The 26,094-nt window shown below is 38.4% G+C and overlaps 1 protein-coding gene across 3 annotated transcripts in view; it reads right to left on the reverse strand.

Moving 5' to 3' along the window:
* Positions 1 to 26,094, reverse strand: part of LOC113523961 (uncharacterized) — a 54,206-nt gene that overhangs the window by 13,432 nt on the left and 14,680 nt on the right. For 2 of the 3 annotated variants that reach the window (XM_053231444.1, XM_053231443.1), the window contains exons 5-7: positions 25,195 to 25,611; positions 13,067 to 13,483; positions 2,645 to 3,082 (exon numbers count right to left, since the gene is read on the reverse strand). In XM_053231444.1, coding sequence (XP_053087419.1) covers positions 2,645 to 3,082; positions 13,067 to 13,483; positions 25,195 to 25,611 — 1,272 coding nt within the window. The remainder of the gene's footprint in view (positions 1 to 2,644; positions 3,083 to 13,066; positions 13,484 to 25,194; positions 25,612 to 26,094) is intronic. The other variant, XM_053231445.1, reaches the window with a different exon arrangement.

Consider the following 26,094-nt stretch of genomic DNA (forward strand, 5'->3'; position numbering starts at 1 on the left):
AAGCCTTCATTTGGTAGGCTGTCAGGTTATACCATTAATTGGACAAAAAGTGATTTCATGCCTCTGCATCTGGCATCGATAGTCCTGGTTTCCTTGAACATTTATTATAGTTGATGACCATATTACTTATCTTGGCTTAGAAATCCCTAAAAACCCCAAATTAATATTTAAATTGCATTTTTTAGATTTCATTTTAAAACTCTATCAAAATGGTGTCCCTTCCCAATTTTCTTTATTTCTTTATCTTTCTCACATCTGCATTTTTCAAAAATCTGGACTCAGTTATACTCTCTTACATCTGGAACTATAAAACTCCTAGGATCTCTAAATCTCACCTGCAAAAGCCAAAATCTCAGGGTGGGCTCGGCCTTCCAGTGTTTAGACTCTTCCCTGCAGGCCTTGCTGGAGCATTCATTTATCAGTTATTAATAGGTGAACTTACATTTCTGGTGAATATTTTTGTTTTGTTTTAAGAGATATTAACTTTTTAATGTTTTATAATTATTGGAATAATACTAGTTCAAGAGCTACAGATTCCCTACAGAAAACCACACCCCCTCTTGGCCACGCCCCCTCTCAGCCACGCCCCTCTCAGCCAAGCTGAGCAATCTCTCATTTACTGATTACTGAAATTTATTTTCCACCAAACAGTGATGATGAAAACTCTAAGTCATCAAACTGGAGGCAAAGCGGCCAAAAGAAGAAAAGAACTCGGATTGTTGAGTCTCGTTTGCTCTCTCTCTCTCTTCATTATAAGCCTGTTTGGTCTGTAGCGATCTGCTTGTTGTCGTTACAAAGCTGTTACAAATACAGTTTATTCATAAAGTAATTAAATAAAGTGCACAGTGTATAGAAAGTGTGCTCATTGGATTTCTGTGTAGTTCACTACTGCGAGTGAAAAAATAAAATTAAATAAATTGGAATTTTTAAAATATGTCTAGAAATAGATTTAATAATCTTACAATAATTTAATAACATTATATTTGATTAGATCGAATCATGACAGGAATGTGTTGACCATCGCAAAGAAAAGTAGATTTTGGGGTTTTTTGATATCTTTAAAAATTAACTCATGAGGAAATTGATATTGATAATTCAGTTACTGCACTTAGAGTTGGAAATTCATCTGATTATAATTTATTTTGCAAAACAATCATTAGTGGACAAAAACTATAAAAACTGCATGTACTGACATAAAAGCTGTCTGAGGTGACTAGAAATCACTGAATAAATATTTAGAACTCATCAAATGTGAGAAAAGATGAACTTCCCCTTTAAGTGCAAAAGTTACAGCATCTACACAGACAAAGTTACACGTATTGAGACACGGGTTACACGTGCACTTAAGCTGATTTTCTGAGTGCGTCATTCAGATTATTAACATCTCCTGCATGAAGTTCACACTTCAGAGGTTGGCAGATTTTTATTGAATAGAAGCGGCTGAGACGGGTTTTCAATAGTGTATAGACCACTGCTTTTAAACACAAGCACTTGTCTTTAAGGTGGAAAAAAAATCAGGGATAGAAAATGCAGACTGAAGAAGGAAATAGTCTTTTAAGCTATCAAATGTAATATCTGGATAAAGCAGTTACTGAAGATGATCGATGATAAACACGAGAGATGATTTAAAAATAAAAGACTAATATGATGGTAAATGGATGAGACGATATCAGGCATTGAAATAAACGTGTAATATGAAGAGCAGGACACAGAACTTACTCATAGGAGTGTAACGATGCATCGTGATGCTAAAACGTGACGATGTGCATCGCTGAAATGTGCAAATCACATCATGGAAATCAGCTTTCTATTAATTATACATCTAATACATTTACAGTGTTTGAACAGCAGAGGTCCTAATCTGCACAACTCAGAGTTAAATTATATAGAGAGCACGCTGGTCACATGATCACACTCTTTCATGGAGAGTCTGCACCATTACCAGGAGATAGACTTTGGAGCTCTATTTCCGGTTAAAATGACGCCTCAGGCTCTGCTACGGAGCTCGTTATGTTTCAGTCCATCATTTCCCCGCCTCAGAGACTTTATTTATTCACTCACATTTTTGGGAGAATTTATAAATGTATTTATTTATTTTTAAGATATAGTGAACCTCTAGTACATTTTATTTACAATATTAAACCTCTGTTTATAGCAATTTTTGATTTATTTCGTTTCATACAGACAAAAATACAAACTGTTTTGCATTGTTTATGATTCAGCAATAAAACAGGAGTGTTTTTAGTCATAATATTCATCATTCAAATTTTGTTCAAAATATTCTGAGAATCGAATCGAGTGAAATCGTAACCGAAGTGTATCGTTACACCCCTACTTACTAACGATGAATGAAAGTATAGATTTGGACATTTTTTCTTTTTGCATTCCCGTTGTCCCCTTTGCATACTATAACAAGCTGCACTGTATCCCAACACTTCAGGAATCATTAGATTCAAGTAGAAACTAAAAAACTAGATTTAAAAAGTTTATTAGAAGAAGCAAGTTAATAATAAATAGAATGAAGTCAGGGTTTGAACTGATTGTTAACATTTCAGGACTGACAACATAAAAACAAAAACAGTGCTTTTATCAGCTGTGGAGCACAGAGCACTAAAGCAAGTCTGAGAAAACTGTAAAAACTTACTCTTTAAACCTGAGCTGTGAGATGTAGGGCAGACACTGAAGGAAACTCCTCACTTCACTCTCTTCATCTGAGCAGTCTCTCAGCTCCACTGGTTTCTTCTCTGTTTGGAGTTTCAGCACTTCTAGGAGGAGGGAGACTTTTCTCTCTGAGAGATTTATGTACCAGACTTCAGGAGCTGACTGGTAAACTGGCAGCAATGCTGGAAGGACACTCCTGCCTGTGTTACTCTCATACTGCTTCACATGTGAGCACAGATCCAGCAGGAAATCACTCTGTTCTTCTTGGAATTCATCAAACTCATCACCAAAAGGGAATGTGCTGTAGCTGCACACTGACGCCAGCAGCTCAGTAAAACTCTCTCCTTTATCTGATTGACAGTCGACTGCTGCGATGCTCAGATTCAGGAAAAACCGGATGGATGCAGAGTCTGAATCAAACCTAGTTGTAAGAAAATATGACATTATTGAGCAAGAATATCACAAAAAACATGCAGACATTGAAAAAGTGCGAGGATCACTTAAGGCTCACAGCAGACACGTTAATAAAGACGTGGTGAGGTTCGTCACCTGATCCAGTTTACTAGCCCACGTGCCCCGGTACACAAAGTAGCAAATAATTTCACTTCAAATGCGTATTGATTTTGTTTATGAGTAATAAATAACCTGCAGTTTCAGTCACATTAGTACCTAGTCTCTACCTTCTCATCATAATGGTGAACTCCTCAACAAGTGTTAGTTCTCCCACTGCTGGCCAGTCAGTGTTGCAGGAACATCAGATCAAATTTCACACACAGACAACACTAATCACACAGCGCTATTTAATTTCTAGCCAGTACAGTCACAGGTCAGATTTTACCTTGTGTTTTTATTTTTATTTTTCTTGACTCCTGATATAGAGAATGATGATCTACATAACGCAGTAACTTATGGGAACTGATGAAATTATGTAGATATTTAGACGTGGGTCAATCAGACCTGGACTGTTAGTGTCTAGTTAGATCAAGGCTTAAGATCCATTAGTTAAAAGGCTAATATTCATTAGCTAGCTAAGTCAGATAGGAGTGTATTTAGCATCAAATAATGTTTTGTATTAAAGGCACTGTTGATTTGGCAAAAGTAAATTAGAGTATAGAGTTAAATTTGAGTTTACATTCATTTTATTAACTAATTGTTTAAACAAAACACTAAAAAAAAATTAAAAAAAAAAAAAACTAACAAAATGCCTTTAACTTGGCTAACATTAGCCAGCTAACAACCAGTGTTAGCATGTTTAAGGTAAGGTAGCTAGCTTTCTAGCTAACAATGATAATTCAGATCAATAATAGGGGTTGAATCTCAGGCAATGTGATATTCACATCAAGGAACAGCATTTAGCAGCACACTGATCACACACTATAGTCCTGTATCCATTAAATTAGCAGCAGGTGTACTTTCAGTGCTACACGTTTCCATCACTTCAGTAATAGCCTGTATCTCATAACTGATATAAATTGATTTGTTTATTTAAATTATTCAGTGTGTGTGATATAAATTACTGTTAGGATTTATGTCAAGGGGTCCAACATAGGATTCCAACCTCAAGGAAAAGTCTTTAAATACTAATTTAATATTAGAGAACAACAGTCACACAAACACACACACACACACACACTCTCTCTCCCTCTCCTGGACACCTCTTTTTTTTCCTTAAACATTTATGGCATTTGGCAGATGTCCAGAGAGACGTACACAAGTGGTTTGTAGTCTCTATCTTAAACCCTCTGATATGTTAGAAAGTGTAACTGTGGACGAGTCACTAAAGTTTCTGTTTCTCGTTGAGTAAAAATATTAAGGAGCTGTTGCTAGAACACACAGAGTGTCTTAGGGACACTAAAAGAAACGCTACAGTACTTGGCTAGTAGTAATGTTTATGCTCTATCATGTGTTTTCTTCCTGATATTGAAGGAAACACAGATATTTACTCAACGATATTAGACAATCATCTCTGTACAGTTACTGCATAAATATCATATAGTGTGAGAATCTTCATACTGGGCTGTAAACAGAGTCACTGACAGAAGTCTGAAAGTGAAGTGGATTCAGAGACGGGTTACACGTGGACTTAAGCTGATTTTCTCAGTGTGTCTTTCAGATTATTAACATCACCTGCATGTAGTTCACACTTCAGAGTTTTATTGAATAGAAGTGTCTGTGACAGGATTTAACAATAATAACGTCCAGACCACTGCCTTTAAACACAAGCACTCACCTTTAGGGTAAAACAAAAATCTCTTTTTGGCCTTTTTTCCTTTTTCCATATTGTTTACTTTAACAAGTTGCACTGTGTCCCGAGACTTCAGATACAGATCACATTATAACAAGTTCATAAAAAAATAAACAATATAACAATAAAAGGAATTAAATCAAGAACATTTATGGAAGAAAAAATGTTTAAATTTCAGGATAAAATATCAACTTTAAAATTATTTTCTTCAGTTTTTAATGGGATTTTAAATTTAATTTCTAAACAAAACTAAACTAAATCATAGGGGGCGCTAGTGCGCAAGTGTATGGAGTAGACGTGTGTCGACGGTGCTCCTCTCCGTGATATTAATAATTTATATTATATACTGGTTACTCTTATTTTTCTGGCCCAGCCAACTAGTTTTACCTTTGTGAATCTCTGCTCGACATTAACAAGCCATGAAGTCAGTCATGCCGAAGGCAATTCAGTCTAAACTTAATGCTAACCGTCAAACCATGGAGGCTAAAGCTAATTCTCCCTCTGCGGCTAACAAGCTAATGGACTCTACGCCGTCTCAGTCTTCGGAGATGTCACTTGATATGTGCAAAAAACTTTGCCAAGAGATATCAGAGGCCATTCTCCACGGCATTAATGAACACTTCAATGCCTTCGAGGAAGAATTTCAAACTCTTTTGACTTCACACACCGACTTAGAGGCTCGGATAGTCACTCAAGAGCAAGTCAGCAGCGATCACGAGGCGCAGATTCAACTTTTGGAAAATAAATGTCTGGACCTGGCTAAAGCTAACAACCAACTGCGAGCTAAAGTTTACGACCTGGAGGCGCGATCCCGTAGAAACAACATCAAAATTGTGGGCATACCTGAAGGAGAAGAAGAAGGCAAACCCACAGAATTTGTTTCCAAATTGATTGCTAAATTGTTTTCAATGGAGCACTTCCCAAAGCCTGTGTCTATTGACCGTGCGCATCGCTCGCTGCAACCAAAGCCAGCTCCAGGCGCAAACCCGCGCACCATCATGGTGCACATTCATCATTTTCAACAGAAAGAACTGATCCTTCGCCTTAGCAGACAAACAACCTCGGGAATACAAGGGGAAGAGAATTTTCATCCTCACAGACTATACAAATGAGGCACTGATGCAACGCCGCACTTTTCGTGACGTGCTGCGAGCCCTGCGTAGTGTTACCAACTATTTTCAATGGAAAGTAGTGATGCGTCGTTCTTGAACGATTCGTTCATTCAGCATATTTTCATTTTGAACGAATCTTTAACGTGACTCGGGAAGAACAAGTCGTCTCGGGGAGTGATTCGTTCAGTCGCGCATGCGCAACATCCTATAGGTTCTGTACTGGAATTAGTTCACCTGTTTAGAGTCTTCGAGTCTGAGTCGTTCATTTATCACATGACAGCCCCAATGGTTAACCACTATAAAACCACAAAACCACTATACATGTAAGTTAAAGACAGCATATGTGCTGTGATATTATCAGCTCTGTTTACATGTACAACGATAACTCATAGAGAAAGTGTTCTGCCACAGAATATTTTGCTTGTTCTCTCACAGTGTAGGCTACAAGTCACAACAATGATATTCAGTTTCAGTCAGGGACGTTAGTGATAATCTGCCCCTAGAGGATAAACCTTTGGTTCAATTATTTGCATATTTACAAACGAACTATGTGCATATTTACAAAATAATAATAATAATTATTATTATTATAAAATACTGTGAACATTTACAAATGAACTATGTGCATATTTACAAAAAATGTGAATACTAAAAAACTGCATTTTAATCAACAGGTTGAAATGGTCATAAAATGGAGTCAATCTATGCTCAAATACTCTATTATTATAATATGATAATTTAACTGAACGGAGATAATGAACCACACATTTATGATTTATTATGTGATAATGTGGCAGACACAAGTGCCACAAATATGTACATAGCAAAAAATTTTTTTAAGTCAGCCTGCCTCATAAAACCAAAGCAAATTCATTGTACGCGAAAGAAAAACACTATTTAACAACTTTTGTGATTCTGATTCCAGATCACTCCATGAGAATGCCGAGACAGAATTCATCATCATCCACAAGATCCATACCCTCAGTGCTCTCCTCCTGTGGGGTGATATTGGATGCAGAGGATGAGCTAGAACCTGGACAGGACTTAAATGAATAAGCAGCTGAAGTGCCAAAGAGCTGCAGCACTTTATCAGGCAGTTTGTGCTCATAACATGCATCTCCAGCCAACCTCAAACCATATCTAATATACAGAATAGAGCTGAGGGTCTGCAGGGACATGCGGTTCCTGAGTTTGTTTGTAATGACACCCATTTGACTGAACAGCCTCTCTACCTTAGCATTTGAGTGTGGGAGGGAGAGGACAGAAACTGCAACAGAAGTCAAGTCTTCATATGGGTTTATGCCTGCTGAATCTCTATACTTCTTAACTTCAGCCCAGAATGCCAAAGTGTTTGTTGTTTCCTCCCATTTCTGAAGGTGAATAGACCTCCACTGATTAATAGTTTTATCAGTTGTGGCCGGGCAATATCCTAACAGGTCTGCAAGTTTTGCCATGTCTGTAAGGCTCTTGTTGTGGTTCAGTGTCTCCCCCACATTGAACAAAGACATGTGCTGCAGTATCTCCATATTATCTGGGAGCCTTGCTCTCAATTCAATTGCTAAGGAGATGGTGTAGTTCACACATCTTCTTCGCACACAGTCCTCCTCCTCGGGAGAGAGGTTCAGCTGTGCTGCCTTGGACTCAAATATATAGCCAAGGTATGGTTTGGGAGAAATGTGTCCATCTATTGGCTCTTTAAGGACATCAATTTTTGCCATCGGATTAATGACTCTGCTGCAGACAGACTTTAAACAGTCTCATTAAACAGTCAAGCAGCTTGAGCGGATCCGACTGTTCCCCCTTAAAAGCCTTAACAGCAGACTGCACCTCACTAATTATAGATTTTAAAAAAGTGAGATACAGGAGGTTCTGTGGGTCACTGTACATGGAATGTAGAACATCTGCCATGTAACAGTGCTCACTCAACATGGTGAGACTGAAATGCAATTTTTTCTCCGCCCACTGATCCAGGATTCTGGACACAGCAGGCTCTATGGAAAGCCAGCGTGTGGCACAGACCTTTGTTATCAGTAAAGGCTTCTCCTCACAGTTTATTGTCTGATAGACAGCCTTTTATGCCTCTCTGCGCTTTGGAGAAATAGAGAACCAATTATAGGTTTCTCTAACAAGAAATTCCACGCTACGTGCAAGAGTGGTTTTGGAGGCAGAGCTTACAGCTACTGTAGGGAGTGACACACACACAGCGGATAAGGACTAGATGTTTTAAGTCACTCTCCTCCCTCAGAATTTTGTGCACACCATTGTACACTCCTGTCATTACAGATGCATTATCCGTGCCAATGCCAAGCAGGTTCTCCCTCTTGAGACCACACTTCCCAAGAAAATCTAGAACTGCTCTGGCTATTGTTCCAGCATCCCCTCCCTCCAGCTCAACAAGGCCTAGGTAGGTAGCCACCACATTTGCCTTGTCCTCACTAAAATACTGAATTACAATCCCAAGGTACTTTGAGACACTTAGATCAGTGCTTTCATCAAGAAGGAGGATGTATTTGCTGTCACCAATATCAGCCACCAATCTTTTAAGGAAATATGGTGCCAACACCCCATGGATCATTTCAGTACACTTGGTACGGTGCATCCGAAAATGTTTGGCTGCACTGGAATCTGGAAAAGCAGCTTTGCATGCTTTACCAATGTGGTCACAAGAGAGAATGGAGCAGTGCTCTGCTATAGCCATTGCCATTGTTGCCTCTGCCTGTTTTAAAGAGTCAGTGTTTTTTGGACAAAATGGCAATGTAGATTGCTTGGCTTGATTATAAGGCTTGGACTTTTCATTGTGCTTCTGAGTTGATGCATGCTTTTTCATGTCAGATAACTCGGCACAAAATTCTGTCTTGCAGTACAGACAGTAAGCCCTTGTGTCATTGCCCACATAGGGCTTCAGCCACCCCTTAAATTCAGGGATCAGCTCCCATTCTTTTCTGTATTTTTGGAAATATATTTTAGAGTGTGACATGTTACTATTTGAATATGTGTAATGTTCTAGCTGTGTGTATATGTATTTATATTTGTATTGTGTATGCACTTTTTATATTTGTATTATGTGTATATGTTTTTTATATGTGTATATGAGTTTAATGAAGTTTATTGTTGTGTTTGAATAAGTACAGTCTACAGTCTCTAGATAATCTGAATTCAGTGAGTTCAGAAACTGGAATGAACTAAAGCCCTGTGGTAGTGAGATATATAAGCACATGACAAGAATAAACGGTCACAATAATTTTTCATATTTAATACAAAGGAGAAGCTGGTAAGTGATTGTTCTGTGGTAACACAGCGTGCACATGCGCAGTTCATTCACATCTATGTCAGCTACTGTGCGGTCAACGGAATGCGCTGCTCGTCTCTCAGCCACTCACTGAACAGAGCAGACGCACAGAGGGGTGTGACTGCAGCGGGGAAGCAAGACCTCGTGCTCGCGCAGGACAGTACTGGTGACATTTGGAAAGTTGCTAAGGTTTGTCCAAAAAGTCGCTAGATTTGTCGCTAGTCGCTTTTTTGGAAAAAAGTCGCTAAAGGGGTCTGAAAAGTCGATAAATCTAGCGACAAAGTCTCTAAGTTGGCAACACTGGCCCCGAGGGGGAGGACAGTGTTAAACACAGCTTACGCTATCCGGCCAAGCTTCATATTCATCATCCAAACGGAGCACCCACCGTCTTTTCAGATCCAACAGAGGCAGCACGGTTTGTGGAAGCGAATCATTCTCGCACAGAAGTGGGCAAATAATTTTTTCATGTACAGCAAATAAGAACTAGTTGTGCCAAGTAAACATCTATATTGAATTGGTTCAGTCTATGATAAAGCAGGGAGTTTCCCTTTGAGTATAATTTTATAACATTTATAGGCTGTCATTCATCTTCCATTGCATTTACTTTGAATACATCACTAAAGAAGCATCAATATGTTTCACATTGATTCATATTATTACGAAACCTCTGTCTTTCAGCCCGATATATATTTTATACTCCTTACTGGTAACAGATAACTTTGTACCGGTATGTCTGTAATTTCTCTCACTCATTTTCACGGAGAGGTTCGTGTGTTTAAGGTCATTTTTGTAGTTACTGTTCTTAAATAGTTCTGCAGCCATTGCCCGGCAGCTCCTTCTGGTTTGATGAAAAGAGTTATGTTTCACTTATATAGGCATTGGTCAGTGTGGATGTATGTTGTCTATGTCACAGAGTTTGTATTTGTATTCTTCTTTTATTTTCATCTCCCCTACGTCTTTAGTTGTGCAGTGCTGCCAGGCCCTCTCCGCCACTCACAATGTATGCATAAGCAAGAGGTAATTCCTTATCTATCCCTTTTACATGCACAGGTCTTATCAAGGTGTTAGGGTAGGCAGTTGGGATTTCACTTTGGTTTCCTGGAACGTCAGGGGACTGGGTCATGCCATTAAGAGGGGCAAGGTTTTTAAACACCTCAAGTCCCTCTCAGCAGATATAATTTTTCTACAGGAAACCCACATTAAAGCCACAGAACAGCGAAGACTTAGATGTAATTGGATTTCTCAGGTTTATCAAGCGCCGTTTACCTCCAAGGCCCGGGATGTTGCCATTCTTTTTCGGAAAAATGTTCCCTTTCAGCTCACCAATGTGAGCACAGACCCAAATAGGAGATACTTCATTGTTTCTGGCAGGATCAACTCAATCCCCGTTACTTTTCTCAACATATATGGTACAAATTTTGATGACCCATTATTTTTTAAAAAAGTGTTTAATCTGCTCCCTGCTGACAGAAAAACAAACATTATAATCAGAGGGGACTTTAATTGCTTTTTGGATCCTTATTTAGACAGGCTGTCCTCTTGTTCCCCACCTAATATAACAACACCTCGAGTTTTAAATCATTTAACTAAATCCTGGAACCTTGTTGACAAAAGGAGACTTCAACATCCCACAGATAAAGATTACTCCTACTATTCTCATGTCCATAAGTCCCACAGTAGAATCGACTGTTTCCTGGTGGACTCTAATTTAATTCCAAATGTAGTCAGCACCAAATATCACAGTATACTTCTTTCCGACCATAGCCCTCTCCTAATGACCATTGACTTTGCCCTTCCAAAGCAGCATTACCCATGGCATTTTAATCCCTTATTATTGGCTGATAAAAATTTTTGTGAGAGCATGAATGCGTGGATAAGGGAGTTCATTGAAATTAATGACACAGGTGAGGTCTCGGATTCTGTTCTCTGGGAAACTCTTACTCTTTGGTAATGCGCAGTCTCATCATCTCCTATGAATCTTCTGTCAAAAAGGAAAGGGACAAGCGTCCCGTTTTTAAAATATGTCTAGAAATAGATTTAATAATCTTACAATAAGTTAATAATCTTGTATTTGATTTCTTGTAATAGAAAGTACTAGATAAAGCTTATTATATTTAAGTAATTAAACTTGCTAAGATGTGATTTTTACAGGGATAAAAATAGTGAGAATATTCACTGAGTCACTTAAAGGGGAAGTTCACCTTTTTTCCCACATCTGACCCTTTCTAAGCACTTGTATTGTGATTTCTAGACACCTCAGGCAGTTTTTATATCAACTGCGTAAATAATTTGTTAAAATTAGTTAAAAATAAACCAATAAAAAAACTGGAGTGGTTTGTCCTGCCTCTAGAATCCTGAAACTATGAACCATGTAGAAGTGAACAGATGGAATCACGACAGGAATACGTTGACCATCGAAAAGAAAAGTAGATTTTTGGGATTTTTGATATCTTTAAAAAATACCTCATGAAGAAATTGATATCGACAACTCAGTTACTGCACTTAGAGTTGGAAATTCATCTGATTATATAAAAAAATATATAAAAATCTTAAAAACTTTCTGAAGTGACTAGAAATCGCTGAATAAATATTTAGAACTCCTCAAATGTGAAAACAGATGAACTTCCCTTTTATATGCAAAAGTTACAACATCTACACAGACAAAGTTACACGTATTGAGACACGGGTTACACGTGCACTTAAGCTGATTTACTGAGTGCATCATTCAGATTATTAACATCTCCTGCATGACGTTCACACTTCAGAAGTTGGCAGATTTTTATTGAATAGAAGCGGCTGAGACGGGTTTTCAATAGTGTATAGACCACTGCTTTTAAACACAAGCACTTGTGTTTAAGGTGGAAAAAATCAGGGATAGAAAATGCAGACTGAAGAAGGAAATAGTCTTTTAAGCTATCAGTAATATGATCAGGATAAAGCAGTTACTGAAGATGATCGATGATAAACACGAGAGATGATTTAAAAATAAAAGACTAATATGATGGTAAATGGATGAGACGATATCAGGCATTGAAATAAACATGTAATATGAAGAGCAGGACACAGAACTTACTCATAGGAGTGTAACGATGCATCCTGATGCTAAAATGTGACAATGTTAAAATGTACAATGTTAAACCTCGGTTTATAGCAATTTTTGATTTATTGAGTTTCATAGAGACAAAAATGCACGTTCTTTTGCATTGTTTATGAATGAAAATTTAAAAAGGATTTTTTTCAGACAATTTTTCTTCATTCAAATTTTATTCAGAATTTTCTGAGAATTGAATCCAATCATAAATCCAGTATCATGAATCAAATCGAATCAAATCGTGACCGGAGTGTATCGTTACACCCCTACTTACTAACGATGAATGAAAGTGTAGATTTGGCTGTTTTTTTCTTTTTGCATTCGCTTTGTCCCCTTTGCATACTATAACAAGCTGCACTGTATCCCAACACTTCAGGAATCATTAGATTCAAGTAGAAAAAAACTAGATTTAAAAATTGGATTAGAAGAAACAAGTTAACAATGAACAGAATGAAGTCAGAGTTTGAACTGATTGTTAACATTTCAGGACTGACAACATAAAAGATTAAGCTCACAATCATTTTGTTCCTTTTCAGAACCAGATATTTTATTCTAAAAATGGTGATATTTATCTGCAGGAATATTTCACTTCAAAACAGAAACAGGGCTTTTATCAGCTGTGGAGCACAGAGCACTAAAGCAAGTCTGAGAAAACTGTAAAAACTTACTCTTTAAACCAGAGCTGTGAGATGTAGGGCAGACACTGAAGGAAACTCCTCACTTCACTCTCTTCATCTGAGCAGTCTCTCAGCTCCACTGGTTTCTTCTCTGTTTGGAGTTTCAGCACTTCTAGGAGGAGGGAGACTTTTCTCTCTGAGAGATTTATGGACCAGACTGCAGGAAGTGACTGGTAAACTGGCAGCAATGCTGGAAGGACACTCCTGCCTGTGTTACTCTCATACTGCTTCACATGTGAGTACAGATCCAGCAGGAAATCACTCTGTTCTTCATAATTATAAGGGATCACTTTCTGCACTGTTTGCCAGAAGTTTTGTGGTTGGTGTAGAACTGCTTGCAGACACAAATCCAGTTTAAATGTTCTCCATCTCTTTTCTTGTTCTTTCTCTCCCTGTTTAGGATCAAATCTGGAGAAAAAAGTGAAAGACTCACATTATTACAGTAAACAACATAGAGAACACCACACACACACACACACACACACACACACACACACACACACACACACACACACACACACACACACACTCTCTCTCTCTCTCTCTCCTGGACACCTCTTTTTTTTCCTTAAACATTTATGGCGTTTGGCAGATGTCCAGAGAGACGTACACAAGTGGTTTGTAGTCTCTATCTTAAAGCCTCTGATATGTTAGAAAGTGTAACTGTGGACGAGTCACTAAAGTTTCTGTTTCTCGTTGAGTAAAAATATTAAGGAGCTGTTGCTAGAACACAGAGAGTGTCTTAGGGACACTAAAAGAAACGCTACAGTACTTGGCTAGTAGTAATGTTTATGCTCTATCATGTGTTTTCTTCCTGATATTGAAGGAAACACAGATATTTACTCAACGATATTAGACAATCATCTCTGTACAGTTACTGCATAAATATCATATAGTGTGAGAATCTTCATACTGGGCTGTAAACAGAGTCACTGACAGAAGTCTGAAAGTGAAGTGGATTCAGAGTTTTATTGAATAGAAGCGTCTGTGACAGGATTTAACAATAATAACGTCTAGACCACTGCCTTTAAACACAAGCACTCGCCTTTAGGGTAAAACAAAAATCTCTTTTTGGCCTTTTTTCCTTTTTCCATATTGCTTACTTTAACAAGTTGCACTGTGTCCCGAGACTTCAGATACAGATCACATTATAACAACAAGTTCATAAAAAAATAAACAATTTAACAATAAATGGAATTAAATCAAGAACATTTATGGAAGAAAAAATGTTTAAATTTTAGGATAAAATATCAATTATTTTGTTCAGTTTTTAATGGGATTTTAAATTTAATTTCTAAACAAAACTAAACTAAATCATAGGGGGCGCTAGTGCGCAAGTGTATGGAGTAGACGTGTGTCGACGGTGCTCCTCTCCGTGATATTAATAATTTATATTATATACTGGTTACTCTTATTTTTCTGGCCCAGCCAACTAGTTTTACCTTTGTGAATCTCTGCTCGACATTAACAAGCCGTGAAGTCAGTCATGCCGAAGGCAATTCAGTCTAAACTTAATGCTAACCGTCAAACCATGGAGGCTAAAGCTAATTCTCCCTCTGCGGCTAACAAGCTAATGGACTCAACGCCATCTCAGTCTTCGGAGATGTCACTTGATATGTGCAAAAAACTTTGCCAAGAGATATCAGAGGCCATTCTCCACGGCATTAATGAACACTTCGATGCCTTCGAGGAAAAATTTCAAACTCTTTTGACTTCACACACCGACTTAGAGGCTCGGATAGTCACTCAAGAGCAAGTCAGCAGCGATCACGAGGCGCAGATTCAACTTTTGGAAAATAAATGTCTGGACCTGGCTAAAGCTAACAACCAACTGCAAGCTAAAGTTTACGACCTGGAGGCGCGCTCCCGTAGAAACAACATCAAAATTGTGGGCATACCTGAAGGAGAAGAAGAAGGCAAACCCACAGAATTTGTTTCCAAGTTGATTGCTAAATTGTTTTCAATGGAGCACTTCCCAAAGCCTGTGTCTATTGACCGTGCGCATCGCCTATGGACTATACAAACGAGGCACTGATGCAACGCCGCACTTTTCGTGACGTGCTGCGAGCCCTGCGTAGTGTTGCCAACTATTTTCAATGGAAAGTAGTGATGCGTCGTTCTTGAACGATTCGTTCATTCAGCATATTTTCATTTTGAACGAATCTTTAACGTGACTCGGGAAGAACGAGTCGTCTCGGGGAGTGATTCGTTCAGTCGCCCATGCGCAACATCCTATAGGTTCTGTACTGGAATTAGTTCACCTGTTTCGAGTCTGAGTCGTTCGTTCGTCACGTGACAGCCCCAATGGTTAAGCTTATAGGGCGGTCACGTGATGAACGAACGACTCAAACCCGAAGACTTGTCAGATAAGAGGTGAGGTGAGCTAATCATAGACTAAAGATCCAGGTAAACAAGGAATTAATGTTTTCTGTTTCTTATAGCATTATAGTTTTGTCTTGTTCGTAGTGTGATCAACGTTTGCGTAAGTAGTAGATGTGTTAGGGAAGTAACACGTAACATTTTAATTATATTTTGCTAAAATGAACGAAATGACTCGAAAAAAGATCTGTTCATTTTGCTGAACGAGACTCAAAGGTCCGAGTCGGTAAAATGATCCGAACTTCCCATCACTAATGGAAAGTAGCTAATCCCTGCTTGAAAAGTAGCTAAATGTCGCTAAATGACATCATGCGTCATTAGCATATTAATGACATCATCACGTCGTATTTCCATTCTGCGTAATGTCGGCACTTAATAACTGTTTTCTCCCCTAATCCGTGCTCACAAACTGTTTTAATATAAATATATAGCCGAATGTCTAGTAAAGCTGTTCTCAATTACATATTTTCTGTCAGTCAACAGAACAGAACTTACTACATGTTAACCAGAAGTTACTTCCACAGCACTAGTCACGTTTACATGGACACTTTTTGTTTCAATCGGAATGAAATCAATCAGATTGATTAATCCGATCGCAGTGTTTACAAGAACGCTGAATAAAGTAATCGGGTTGATGTGCGCGTTTACATGACAGAATCGGATTTGATCTTCTGACATGCGCACAGTGCAGGAATACACGTTTCCCGCTGTTCCAACATGCAGATACTAGCAGCCACTCTCTCGCCATTGCTTCTTGTCTTCGTTTTAAAAAGCAGACTTAACATTTGCCTATTTCAGCTGCTAATTAGAAGACGACGAGCGCGTGATGTTTTGTGCGGTACTGCGTGTATTTATCAAGCAATTAAAATGCTCCTTCCCGAGCCCAGAACAAGGCGTCTGTGGATGAGGGTCCGAAGCAAGGACCGGTGGGACAACGTCGTCTTGCACCACTTCACAGACGAGGAGCGTCATACATCATTACGTGATTTGTACGTCATTGCACATGCGCAGAACTATCTGGTTTCATTTTCAATCCGATGAAGTGTTTACATGTCCTCTCCATCGGATTAGAAAAGGTTTAAACTACCCCTTACGATCCGAATGAAATTTTAATCGGTTTTGCCCAATTCATTCCGATTGACGTGTTTACATGTGACTTTTTAAATCTGATTGTGCTTGTAGTCCAATTACGATCGGATTATTAGTGTCCATGTAAACGCAGCTACTGATAAAATTCCGGTGAACCACGACGTCGTTGGACAAAAACCACTATACATGTAAGTTAAAGACAGCATATGTGCTGTGATATTATCAGCTCTGTTTACATGTACAACGATAACTCATAGAGAATGTGTTCTGCCACAGAATATTTTGCTTGTTCTCTCACAGTGTAGGCTACAAGTCACAACAATGATATTCAGTTTCAGTCAGGGACGTTAGTGATAATCTGCCCCTAGAGGATAAACCTTTGGTTCAATTATTTGCATATTTACAAACGAACTATGTGCATATTTACAAAATAATAATAATAATTATTATTATTATAAAATACTGTGAACATTTACAAATGAACTATGTGCATATTTACAAAAAATGTGAATACTAAAAAACTGCATTTTAATCAACAGATTGAAATGGTCATAAAATGGAGTCAATCTATGCTCAAATACTCTATTATTATAATATGATAATTAACTGAACGGAGATAATGAACCACACATTTATGATTTATTATGTGATAATGTGGCAGACACAAGTGCCACAAATATGTACATAGCAAAAATTTTTTTTAAGTCAGCCTGCCTCATAAAACCAAAGCAAATTCATTGTACGCGAAAGAAAAACACTATTTAACAACTTTTGTGATTCTGATTCCAGATCACTCCATGAGAATGCTGAGACAGAATTCATCATCATCATCCACAAGATCCATACCCTCAGTGCTCTCCTCCTGTGGGGTGATATTGGATGCAGAGGATGAGCTAGAACCTGGACAGGACTTAAATGAATAAGCAGCTGAAGTGCCAAAGAGCTGCAGCACTTTATCAGGCAGTTTGTGCTCATAACATGCATCTCCAGCCAACCTCAAACCATATCTAATATACAGAATAGAGCTGAGGGTCTGCAGGGACATGCGGTTCCTGAGTTTGTTTTTAATGACACCCATTTGACTGAAAAGCCTCTCTACCTCAGCATTTGAGTGTGGGAGGGAGAGGACAGAAACTGCAACAGAAGTCAAGTCTTCATATGGGTTTATGCCTGCTGAATCTCTATACTTCTTAACTTCAGCCCAGAATGCCAAAGTGTTTGTTGTTTCCTCCCATTTCTGAAGGTGAATAGACCTCCACTGATTAATAGTTTTATCAGTTGTGGCCGGGCAATATACTAACAGGTCTGCAAGTTTTGCCATGTCTGTAAGGCTCTTGTTGGTTTAGTGTGTTTTAGTGTGTGGTTTATGGTGCCAACACCCCATTGATCATTTCAGTACACTTGGTACGGTGCATCCGAAAATGTTTGGCTGCACTGGAATCTGGAAAAGCAGCTTTGCATGCTTTACCAATGTGGTCACAAGAGAGAATGGAGCAGTGCTCTGCTATAGTCATTGCCATTGTTGCCTCTGCCTGTTTTAAAGAGTCAGTGTTTTTTGGACAAAATGGCAATGTAGATTGCTTGGCTTGATTATAAGGCTTGGACTTTTGATTGTGCTTCTGAGTTGATGCATGCTTTTTATGTCAGATAACTTGGCACAAAATTCTGTCTTGCAGTACAGACAGTAAGCCCTTGTGTCATTGCCCACATAGGGCTTCAGCCACCCCTTAAATTCAGGGATCAGCTCCCATTCTTTTCTGTATTTTTGGAAATATATTTTAGAGTGTGACATGTTACTATTTGAATGTGTGTAATGTTCTAGCTGTGTGTATATGTATTTATATTTGTATTGTGTATGCACTTTTTATATTTGTATTATGTGTATATGTTTTTTATATGTGTATATGAGTTTAATGAAGTTTATTGAAGTACAGTCTACAGTCTCTAGATAATCTGAATTCAGTGAGTTCAGAAACTGGAATGAACTAAAGCCCTGTGGTAGTGAGTAATATAAGCACATGACAAGAATAAACGGTCACAATAATTTTTCATATTTAATACAAAGGAGAAGCTGGTAAGTGATTGTTCTGTGGCAACACAGCGTGCACATGCGCAGTTCATTCACATCTATGTCAGCTACTGTGCGGTCAACGGAATGCGCTGCTCGTCTCTCAGCCACTCACTGAACAGAGCAGACGCACAGAGGGGTGTGACTGCAGCGGGAAGCAAGACCTCGTGCTCGCGCAGGACAGTACTGGTGACATTTGGAAAGTTGCTAAGGTTTGTCCAAAAAGTCGCTAGATTTGTCGCTAGTCGCTTTTTTGGAAAAAAGTCGCTAAAGGGGTCTGAAAAGTCGATAAATCTAGCGACAAAGTCTCTAAGTTGGCAACACTGGCCCCGAGGGGGAGGACAGTGTTAAACAGAGCTTACGCTATCCGGCCAAGCTTCATATTCATCATCCAAACGGAGCACCCACCGTCTTTTCAGATCCAACAGAGGCAGCACGGTTTGTGGAAGCGAATCATTCTCGCACAGAAGTGGACAAATAATATTTTCATGTACAGCAAATAAGAACTAGTTGTGCCAAGTAAACATCTATATTGAATTGGTTCAGTCTATGATAAAGCAGGGAGTTTCCCTTTGAGTATAATTTTATAACATTTATAGGCTGTCATTCATCTTCCATTGCATTTACTTTGAATACATCACTAAAGAAGCATCAATATGTTTCACATTGATTCATATTATTACGAAACCTCTGTCTTTCAGCCCGATATATATTTTATACTCCTTACTGGTAACAGATAACTTTGTACCGGTATGTCTGTAATTTCTCTCACTCATTTTCACGGAGAGGTTCGTGTGTTTAAGGTCATTTTTGTAGTTACTGTTCTTAAATAGTTCTGCAGCCATTGCCCGGCAGCTCCTTCTGGTTTGATGAAAAGAGTTGTGTTTCACTTATATAGGCATTGGTCAGTGTGGATGTATGTTGTCTATGTCACAGAGTTTGTATTTGTATTCTTTTATTTTCATCTCCCTTACGTCTTTAGTTGTGCAGTGCTGCCAGGCCCTCTCCACCACTCACAATGTATGCATAAGCAAGAGGTAATTCCTCATCTATCCCTTTTACATGCACAGGTCTTATCAAGGTGTTAGGGTAGGCAGTTGGGATTTCCCTTTGGTTTCCTGGAACGTCAGGGGACTGGGTCATGCCATTAAGAGGGGCAAGGTTTTTAAACACCTCAAGTCCCTCTCAGCAGATATAATGTTTCTACAGGAAACCCACATTAAAGTCACAGAACAGCGAAGACTTAGATGTAATTGGATTTCTCAGGTTTATCAAGCGCCGTTTACCTCCAAGGCCCGGGATGTTGCCATTCTTTTTCGGAAAAATGTTCCCTTTCAGCTCACCAATGTGAGCACAGACCCAAATAGGAGATACATCATTGTTTCTGGCAGGATCAACTCAATCCCCGTTACTTTTCTCAATATATATGGTACAAATTTTGATGACCCATTATTTTTTAAAAAAGTGTTTAATCTGCTCCCTGCTGACAGAAAAACAAACATTATAATCAGAGGGGACTTTAATTGCTTTTTGGATCCTTATTTAGACAGGCTGTCCTCTTGTTCCCCACCTAATATAACAACACCTCGAGTTTTAAATCATTTAACTAAATCCTGGAACCTTGTTGACAAAAGGAGACTTCAACATCCCACAGATAAAGATTACTCCTACTATTCTCATGTCCATAAGTCCCACAGTAGAATCGACTGTTTCCTGGTGGACTCTAATTTAATTCCAAATGTAGTCAGCACCAAATATCACAGTATACTTCTTTCCGACCATAGCCCTCTCCTAATGACCATTGACTTTGCCCTTCCAAAGCAGCATTACCCATGGCATTTTAATCCCTTATTATTGGCTGATAAAAATTTTTGTGAGAGCATGAATGCGTGGATAAGGGAGTTCATTGAAATTAATGACACAGGTGAGGTCTCGGATTCTGTTCTCTGGGAAACTCTTACTCTTTGGTAATGCGCAGTCACATCATCTCCTATGAATCTTCTGTCAAAAAGGAAAGGGACAAGTGTCTAAGAGAAATCGAGAGCATCCTTCCCACGTTCGAATTGGCATATCAAGTTTCAAAATCCCCAGTAGAGTTTAATAAAATCGTGAAGCTTAAATATGAATACAACTGCATTCTGGGAAGTCAGGTTAATAACTCCCTTTTGAAACTGAAACAAAAACAGTTTGAACTAGGAGATAAGCCAGAGAAGTTGTTAGCACAGCAGCTTAAAAGCTCTCAAGCTACCAGGTCAATTTACAGAATTAAATCAAACTCAGGAGCTCTGCTGACCAATCCTAAAGACATCAGTAATAGGTTTAGATAGTTGTATATGGACCTCTGCTCTTCCAAATGTAGTGTCACTCAGTCTGATCTACACAGCTTCTTTGACTCTTTGGATAACCCAAAGCTCAGTGATCAGGCTAGGGAAGAATTGGACTCTGATTTCACCAAGGAAGAGCTTCTCTCTGCCATTAAATCATTCCCTTTAGGGGAAGGCCGCAGGACCGGATGGATTCCCCAGTGAATACTAGAAAGCATTTTCAGACTTATTAGTCCCGATATTATTTAGAATGCGTTGTCATTCTGCAGAAGAGAAGACCCTACCTAAAACTTTATATGAGGCCAACATCTGTCTCTTACTTAAAAAAGGGAAAGAGGATAGTGATCCTGCCAGTTATAGGCCAATCGCTCTTCAGAATGTTGAGAGAAAAGTTATTAGAAAGGTACTGGCAAATAGATTAAGTAAACCTCTGGCATCTACTATTCACCCCGATCAGACTGGGTTCATCCCAGGAAGGTTTTCCTTTTTAACATTAGACGACTCCTCAATACAATATATGCAGATCAGGGCAAGACTAATCAAGCAGCAATTATATCCCTTGATGCGCAGAAGGCTTTTTATCCAATAGAATGGCCCTACATGTTGGAGTCACTGCGGCGCTTCAGCGTCGGGGAATCATTCATCTCCTGGGTAAAAATCATCTATAACAGTCCAGTATCCTCTATTTTAACTAACACTGATAAGTCAGCTTCATTCCCCTACATCGTTCCGTCCAGCAAGGCTGCCCCCTTTCACCTGCACTTTTTGCTAGTGCACTTGAGGGAATTTAAAAATCAGAGGCCACCCTGACATCGAAGGCCTTACAGTGGGAGGCATTGAAACACTCATTAGCTTATACGCTTAGCACATACTGCTGTATTTGAAGAATGCGGAGAAGTCTATTCCTATCTTGTTGGACTTGATTACTTCATTTGGTAGGCTGTCAGGTTATACCATTAATTGGACAAAAAGCCATTTCATGCCTCTGCATCTGGCATCGATAGTCCTGGTTTCCTTGAACATTTATGATAGTTGATGACCACATTACTTATATTGGCTTAAAAATCCCTAAAAACCCCAAATTAATATTTAAATTACATTTTTTAGATTTCATTTTAAAACTCTATCAAATTGGTGTCCCTTCCCAGATTTCTTTATTTCTTTATCTTTCTCACATCTGCATTTTTCAAAAATCTGGACTCAGTTATACTCTCTTACATCTGGAACTATAAAACTCCTAGGATCTCTAAAGCTCACCTGCAAAAGCCAAAATCTCAGGGTGGGCTCGGCCTTCCAGTGCTTAGACTCTTCCCTGCAGGCCTTGCTGGAGCATTCATTTATCAGTTATTAATAGGTGAACTTACATTTCTGGTGAATATTTTTGTTTTGTTTTAAGAGATGTTAACTTTTTAATGTTTTATAATTATTGGAATAATCCTAGTTCGAGAGCTACAGATTCCCTACTGAAAACCACACCCCCTCTTGGCCACGCCCCCTCTCAGCCAAGCTGAGCAATCGCTGAAATTTATTTTCCACCAAACAGTGATGATGAAAACTCTAAGTCATCAAACTGGAGGTAAAGCGGCCAAAAGAAGAAAAGAAGTCGGATTGTTGAGTCTCGTCTGCTCTCTCTCTCTCTTCATTATAAGCCTGTTTGGTCTCTAGCGATCTGCTTGTTGTCGTTACAAAGCTGTTATAAATAAATACAGTTTATTCATAACGTAATTAAATAAAGTGCACAGTGTATAGAAGGTGTGCTCATTGGATTTCTATGTAGTTCACTACTGCGAGTGAAAAAATACAATTAGATGAATTGGAATTTTTAAAATATGTCTAGAAATAGATTTAATAATCTTATAATAAGTTAATAATCTTGTATTTGATTTCTTTTAATAGAAAGTACTAGATAAACCTTATTATATTTAAGTAATTAAACTTGCTAAGATGTGATTTTTGCATGGATAAAAATAGTGAGAATATTCACTGTGAGCCGTAATCAGAGTCACTTAAAGGGGAAGTTCACCTTTTTTTCACATCTGACCCTTTCTAAGCACTTGTATTGTGATTTCTAGACACCTCAGGCAGTTTTTATATCAACTGCGTAAATAATTTGTTAAAATTAGTTAAAAATAAACCAATAAAAAAACTGGAGTGGTTTGTCCCGCCTCTAGAATCCTGAAACTATGAACCATGTAGAAGTGAACAGATGGAATCAGGACAGGAATACGTTGACCATCGAAAAGAAAAGTAGATTTTTGGGATTTTTGATATCTTTAAAAAATACCTCATGAAGAAATTGATATCGATAATTCAGTTACTGCACTTAGAGTTGGAAATTCATCTGATTATATAAAAAAATAGATAAAAATCTTAAAAACTTTCTGAAGTGACTAGAAATCGCTGAATAAATATTTAGAACTCCTCAAATGTGAAAACAGATGAACTTCCCTTTTAAATGCAAAGTTACAACATATGCAAAGTTACAACATCTAAATGCAAAGTTACAACCCTGAGACGGGTTTTCAATAGTGTATAGACCACTGCTTTTAAACACAAGCACTTGTCTTTATCCACAAAGTGTTTGGTTCTGTGCGTGTCGTATCGCGGGACTTTACGAGCTCGCCGCGTCTGATCCTCATCACATACCGACTCGGGAATAAGCAGATGAAAACAAGGGGGAGCGCTCAGTGGTTTAAAACTGACTGACAAGAGGATTACTGTCAAGCTGGACCGAGGATATCGCTGTGGTGGAATCTCGGTGAGACTATTGTGCCTTTTGTGCCTGAGTTCACGAGCGGGAGTTGCTACTCAGCAGAAAGGAGGATCTGATCACCCAGGAGCGACACACAGGTGAGGCCGATCCCTTTAAAGACTTTAATCCTGTATATAGACTTTTACGGAGGACTTTTCCACCAGCCAGAGAGACTGAGGGTGTTTGGGGTTGTTTATATAGATAAATTGGGTGATGAATTTTTGTATATACTTTTTGTATAATACACTATCAGACGTTTTTTTGGTGTTTGTCTTATTATTACTCTGCAACACACACACTGTTAGTGTCAGAATCGTACTGTACCCAGTGCCTCACCGGGGTGAGTGGTACAAGCTATCAGTAATATGATCAGGATAAAGCGGTTACTGAAGATGATCGATGATAAACACGAGAGATGATTTAAAAATAAAAGACTAATATGATGGTAAATGGATGAGACGATATCAGGCATTGAAATAAACGTGTAATATGAATAGGAGTGTAACGATGCATCGTGATGCTAAAACGTGACGATGTGCATCGCTGAAATGTGCAAATCACATCATGGAAATCAGCTTTCTATTAATTATACATCTAATACATTTACAGTGTTTGAACAGCAGAGGTCCTAATCTGCACAACTCAGAGTTAAATTATATAGAGAGCACGCTGGTCACATGATCACACTCTTTCATGGAGACTCTGCACCATTACCAGGAGATAGACTTTGGAGCTCTATTTCCGGTTAAAATGACGCCTCAGGCTCTGCTACGGAGCTCGTTATGTTTCAGTCCATCATTTCCCCGCCTCAGAGACTTTATTTATTCAGTCACATTTTTGGGAGAATTTATAAATGTATTTATTTATTTTTAAGATATAGTGAACCTGTAGTACATTTTATTTACAATATTAAACCTCCGTTTATAGCAATTTTTGATTTATTTAGTTTCATACAGACAAAAATACACACTGTTTTGCATTGTTTATGATTCAGCAACAGAACAGGAGTGTTTTTAGTCATAATATTCATCATTCAAATTTTGTTCAAAATATTCTGAGAATCGAATCGAGTGAAATCGTAACCGAAGTGTATCGTTACACCCCTACTTACTAACGATGAATGAAAGTATAGATTTGGACATTTTTTCTTTTTGCATTCGCTTTGTCCCCTTTGCATACTATACAAGCTGCACTGTATCCCAACACTTCAGGAATTATTAGATTCCAGTAGAAACTAAAAAACTAGATTTAAAAAGTTTATTAGAAGAAACAAGTTAATAATAAATAGAATGAAGTCAGGGTTTGAACTGATTGTTAACATTTCAGGACTGACAACATAAAAGATTAAGCTCACAATCATTTTGTTCCTTTTCAGAGCCAGATATTTTATTCTAAAAATGGTGATATTTATCTGCAGGAATATTTCACTTCAAAACAAAAACAGGGCTTTTATCAGCTGTGGAGCACAGAGCACTAAAGCAAGTCTGAGAAAACTGTAAAAACTTACTCTTTAAACCTGAGCTGTGAGATGTAGGGCAGACACTGAAGGAAACTCCTCACTTCACTCTCTTCATCTGAGCAGTCTCTCAGCTCCACTGGTTTCTTCTCTGTTTGGAGTTTCAGCACTTCTAGGAGGAGGGAGGCTTTTCTCTCTGAGAGCTTTATGGACCAGACTGCAGGAAGTGACTGGTAAACTGGCAGCAATGCTGGAAGGACACTCCTGCCTGTTTTACTCTCATACTGCTTCACATGTGAGTACAGAGCCAGCAGGAAGTCAGTCTCTTTTTTATAATAAAATGGCATCACTTTCTGCACTGTTTGCCAGAAGTTTTGTGGTTGGTGTAGAACTGCTTGCAGACACAAATCCAGTTTAAATGTTCTCCATCTCTTTTCTTGTTCTTTTTCTCCCTGTTCAGAGTAAAACCTGGAGAAAAAAAAGTGAAAGACTCACATTATTACAGTACACAACATAGAGAACAACACACACACACACACACACACACACACTTTGTCCTGGACTCCTGTTTTTTTTTTTTAAACATTTACATTTATGGCATTTGGCAGACGTCCAGAGAGACGTACACAAGTGGTTTGTAGTCTCTATCTTAAAGCCTCTGATATGTTAGAAAGTGTAACTGTGGACGAGTCACTAAAGTTTCTGTTTCTCGTTGAGTAAAAATATTAAGGAGCTGTTGCTAGAACACACAGAGTGTCTTAGGGACACTAAAAGAAACGCTACAGTACTTGGCTAGTAGTAATGTTTATGCTCTATCATGTGTTTTCTTCCTGATATTGAAGGAAACACAGATATTTACTCAACGATATTAGACAATCATCTCTGTACAGTTACTGCATAAATATCATATAGTGTGAGAATCTTCATACTGGGCTGTAAACAGAGTCACTG

Source organism: Pangasianodon hypophthalmus, chromosome 29 (assembly GCF_027358585.1).
Source record: "Pangasianodon hypophthalmus isolate fPanHyp1 chromosome 29, fPanHyp1.pri, whole genome shotgun sequence".
Taxonomy (NCBI): domain Eukaryota; kingdom Metazoa; phylum Chordata; class Actinopteri; order Siluriformes; family Pangasiidae; genus Pangasianodon; species Pangasianodon hypophthalmus.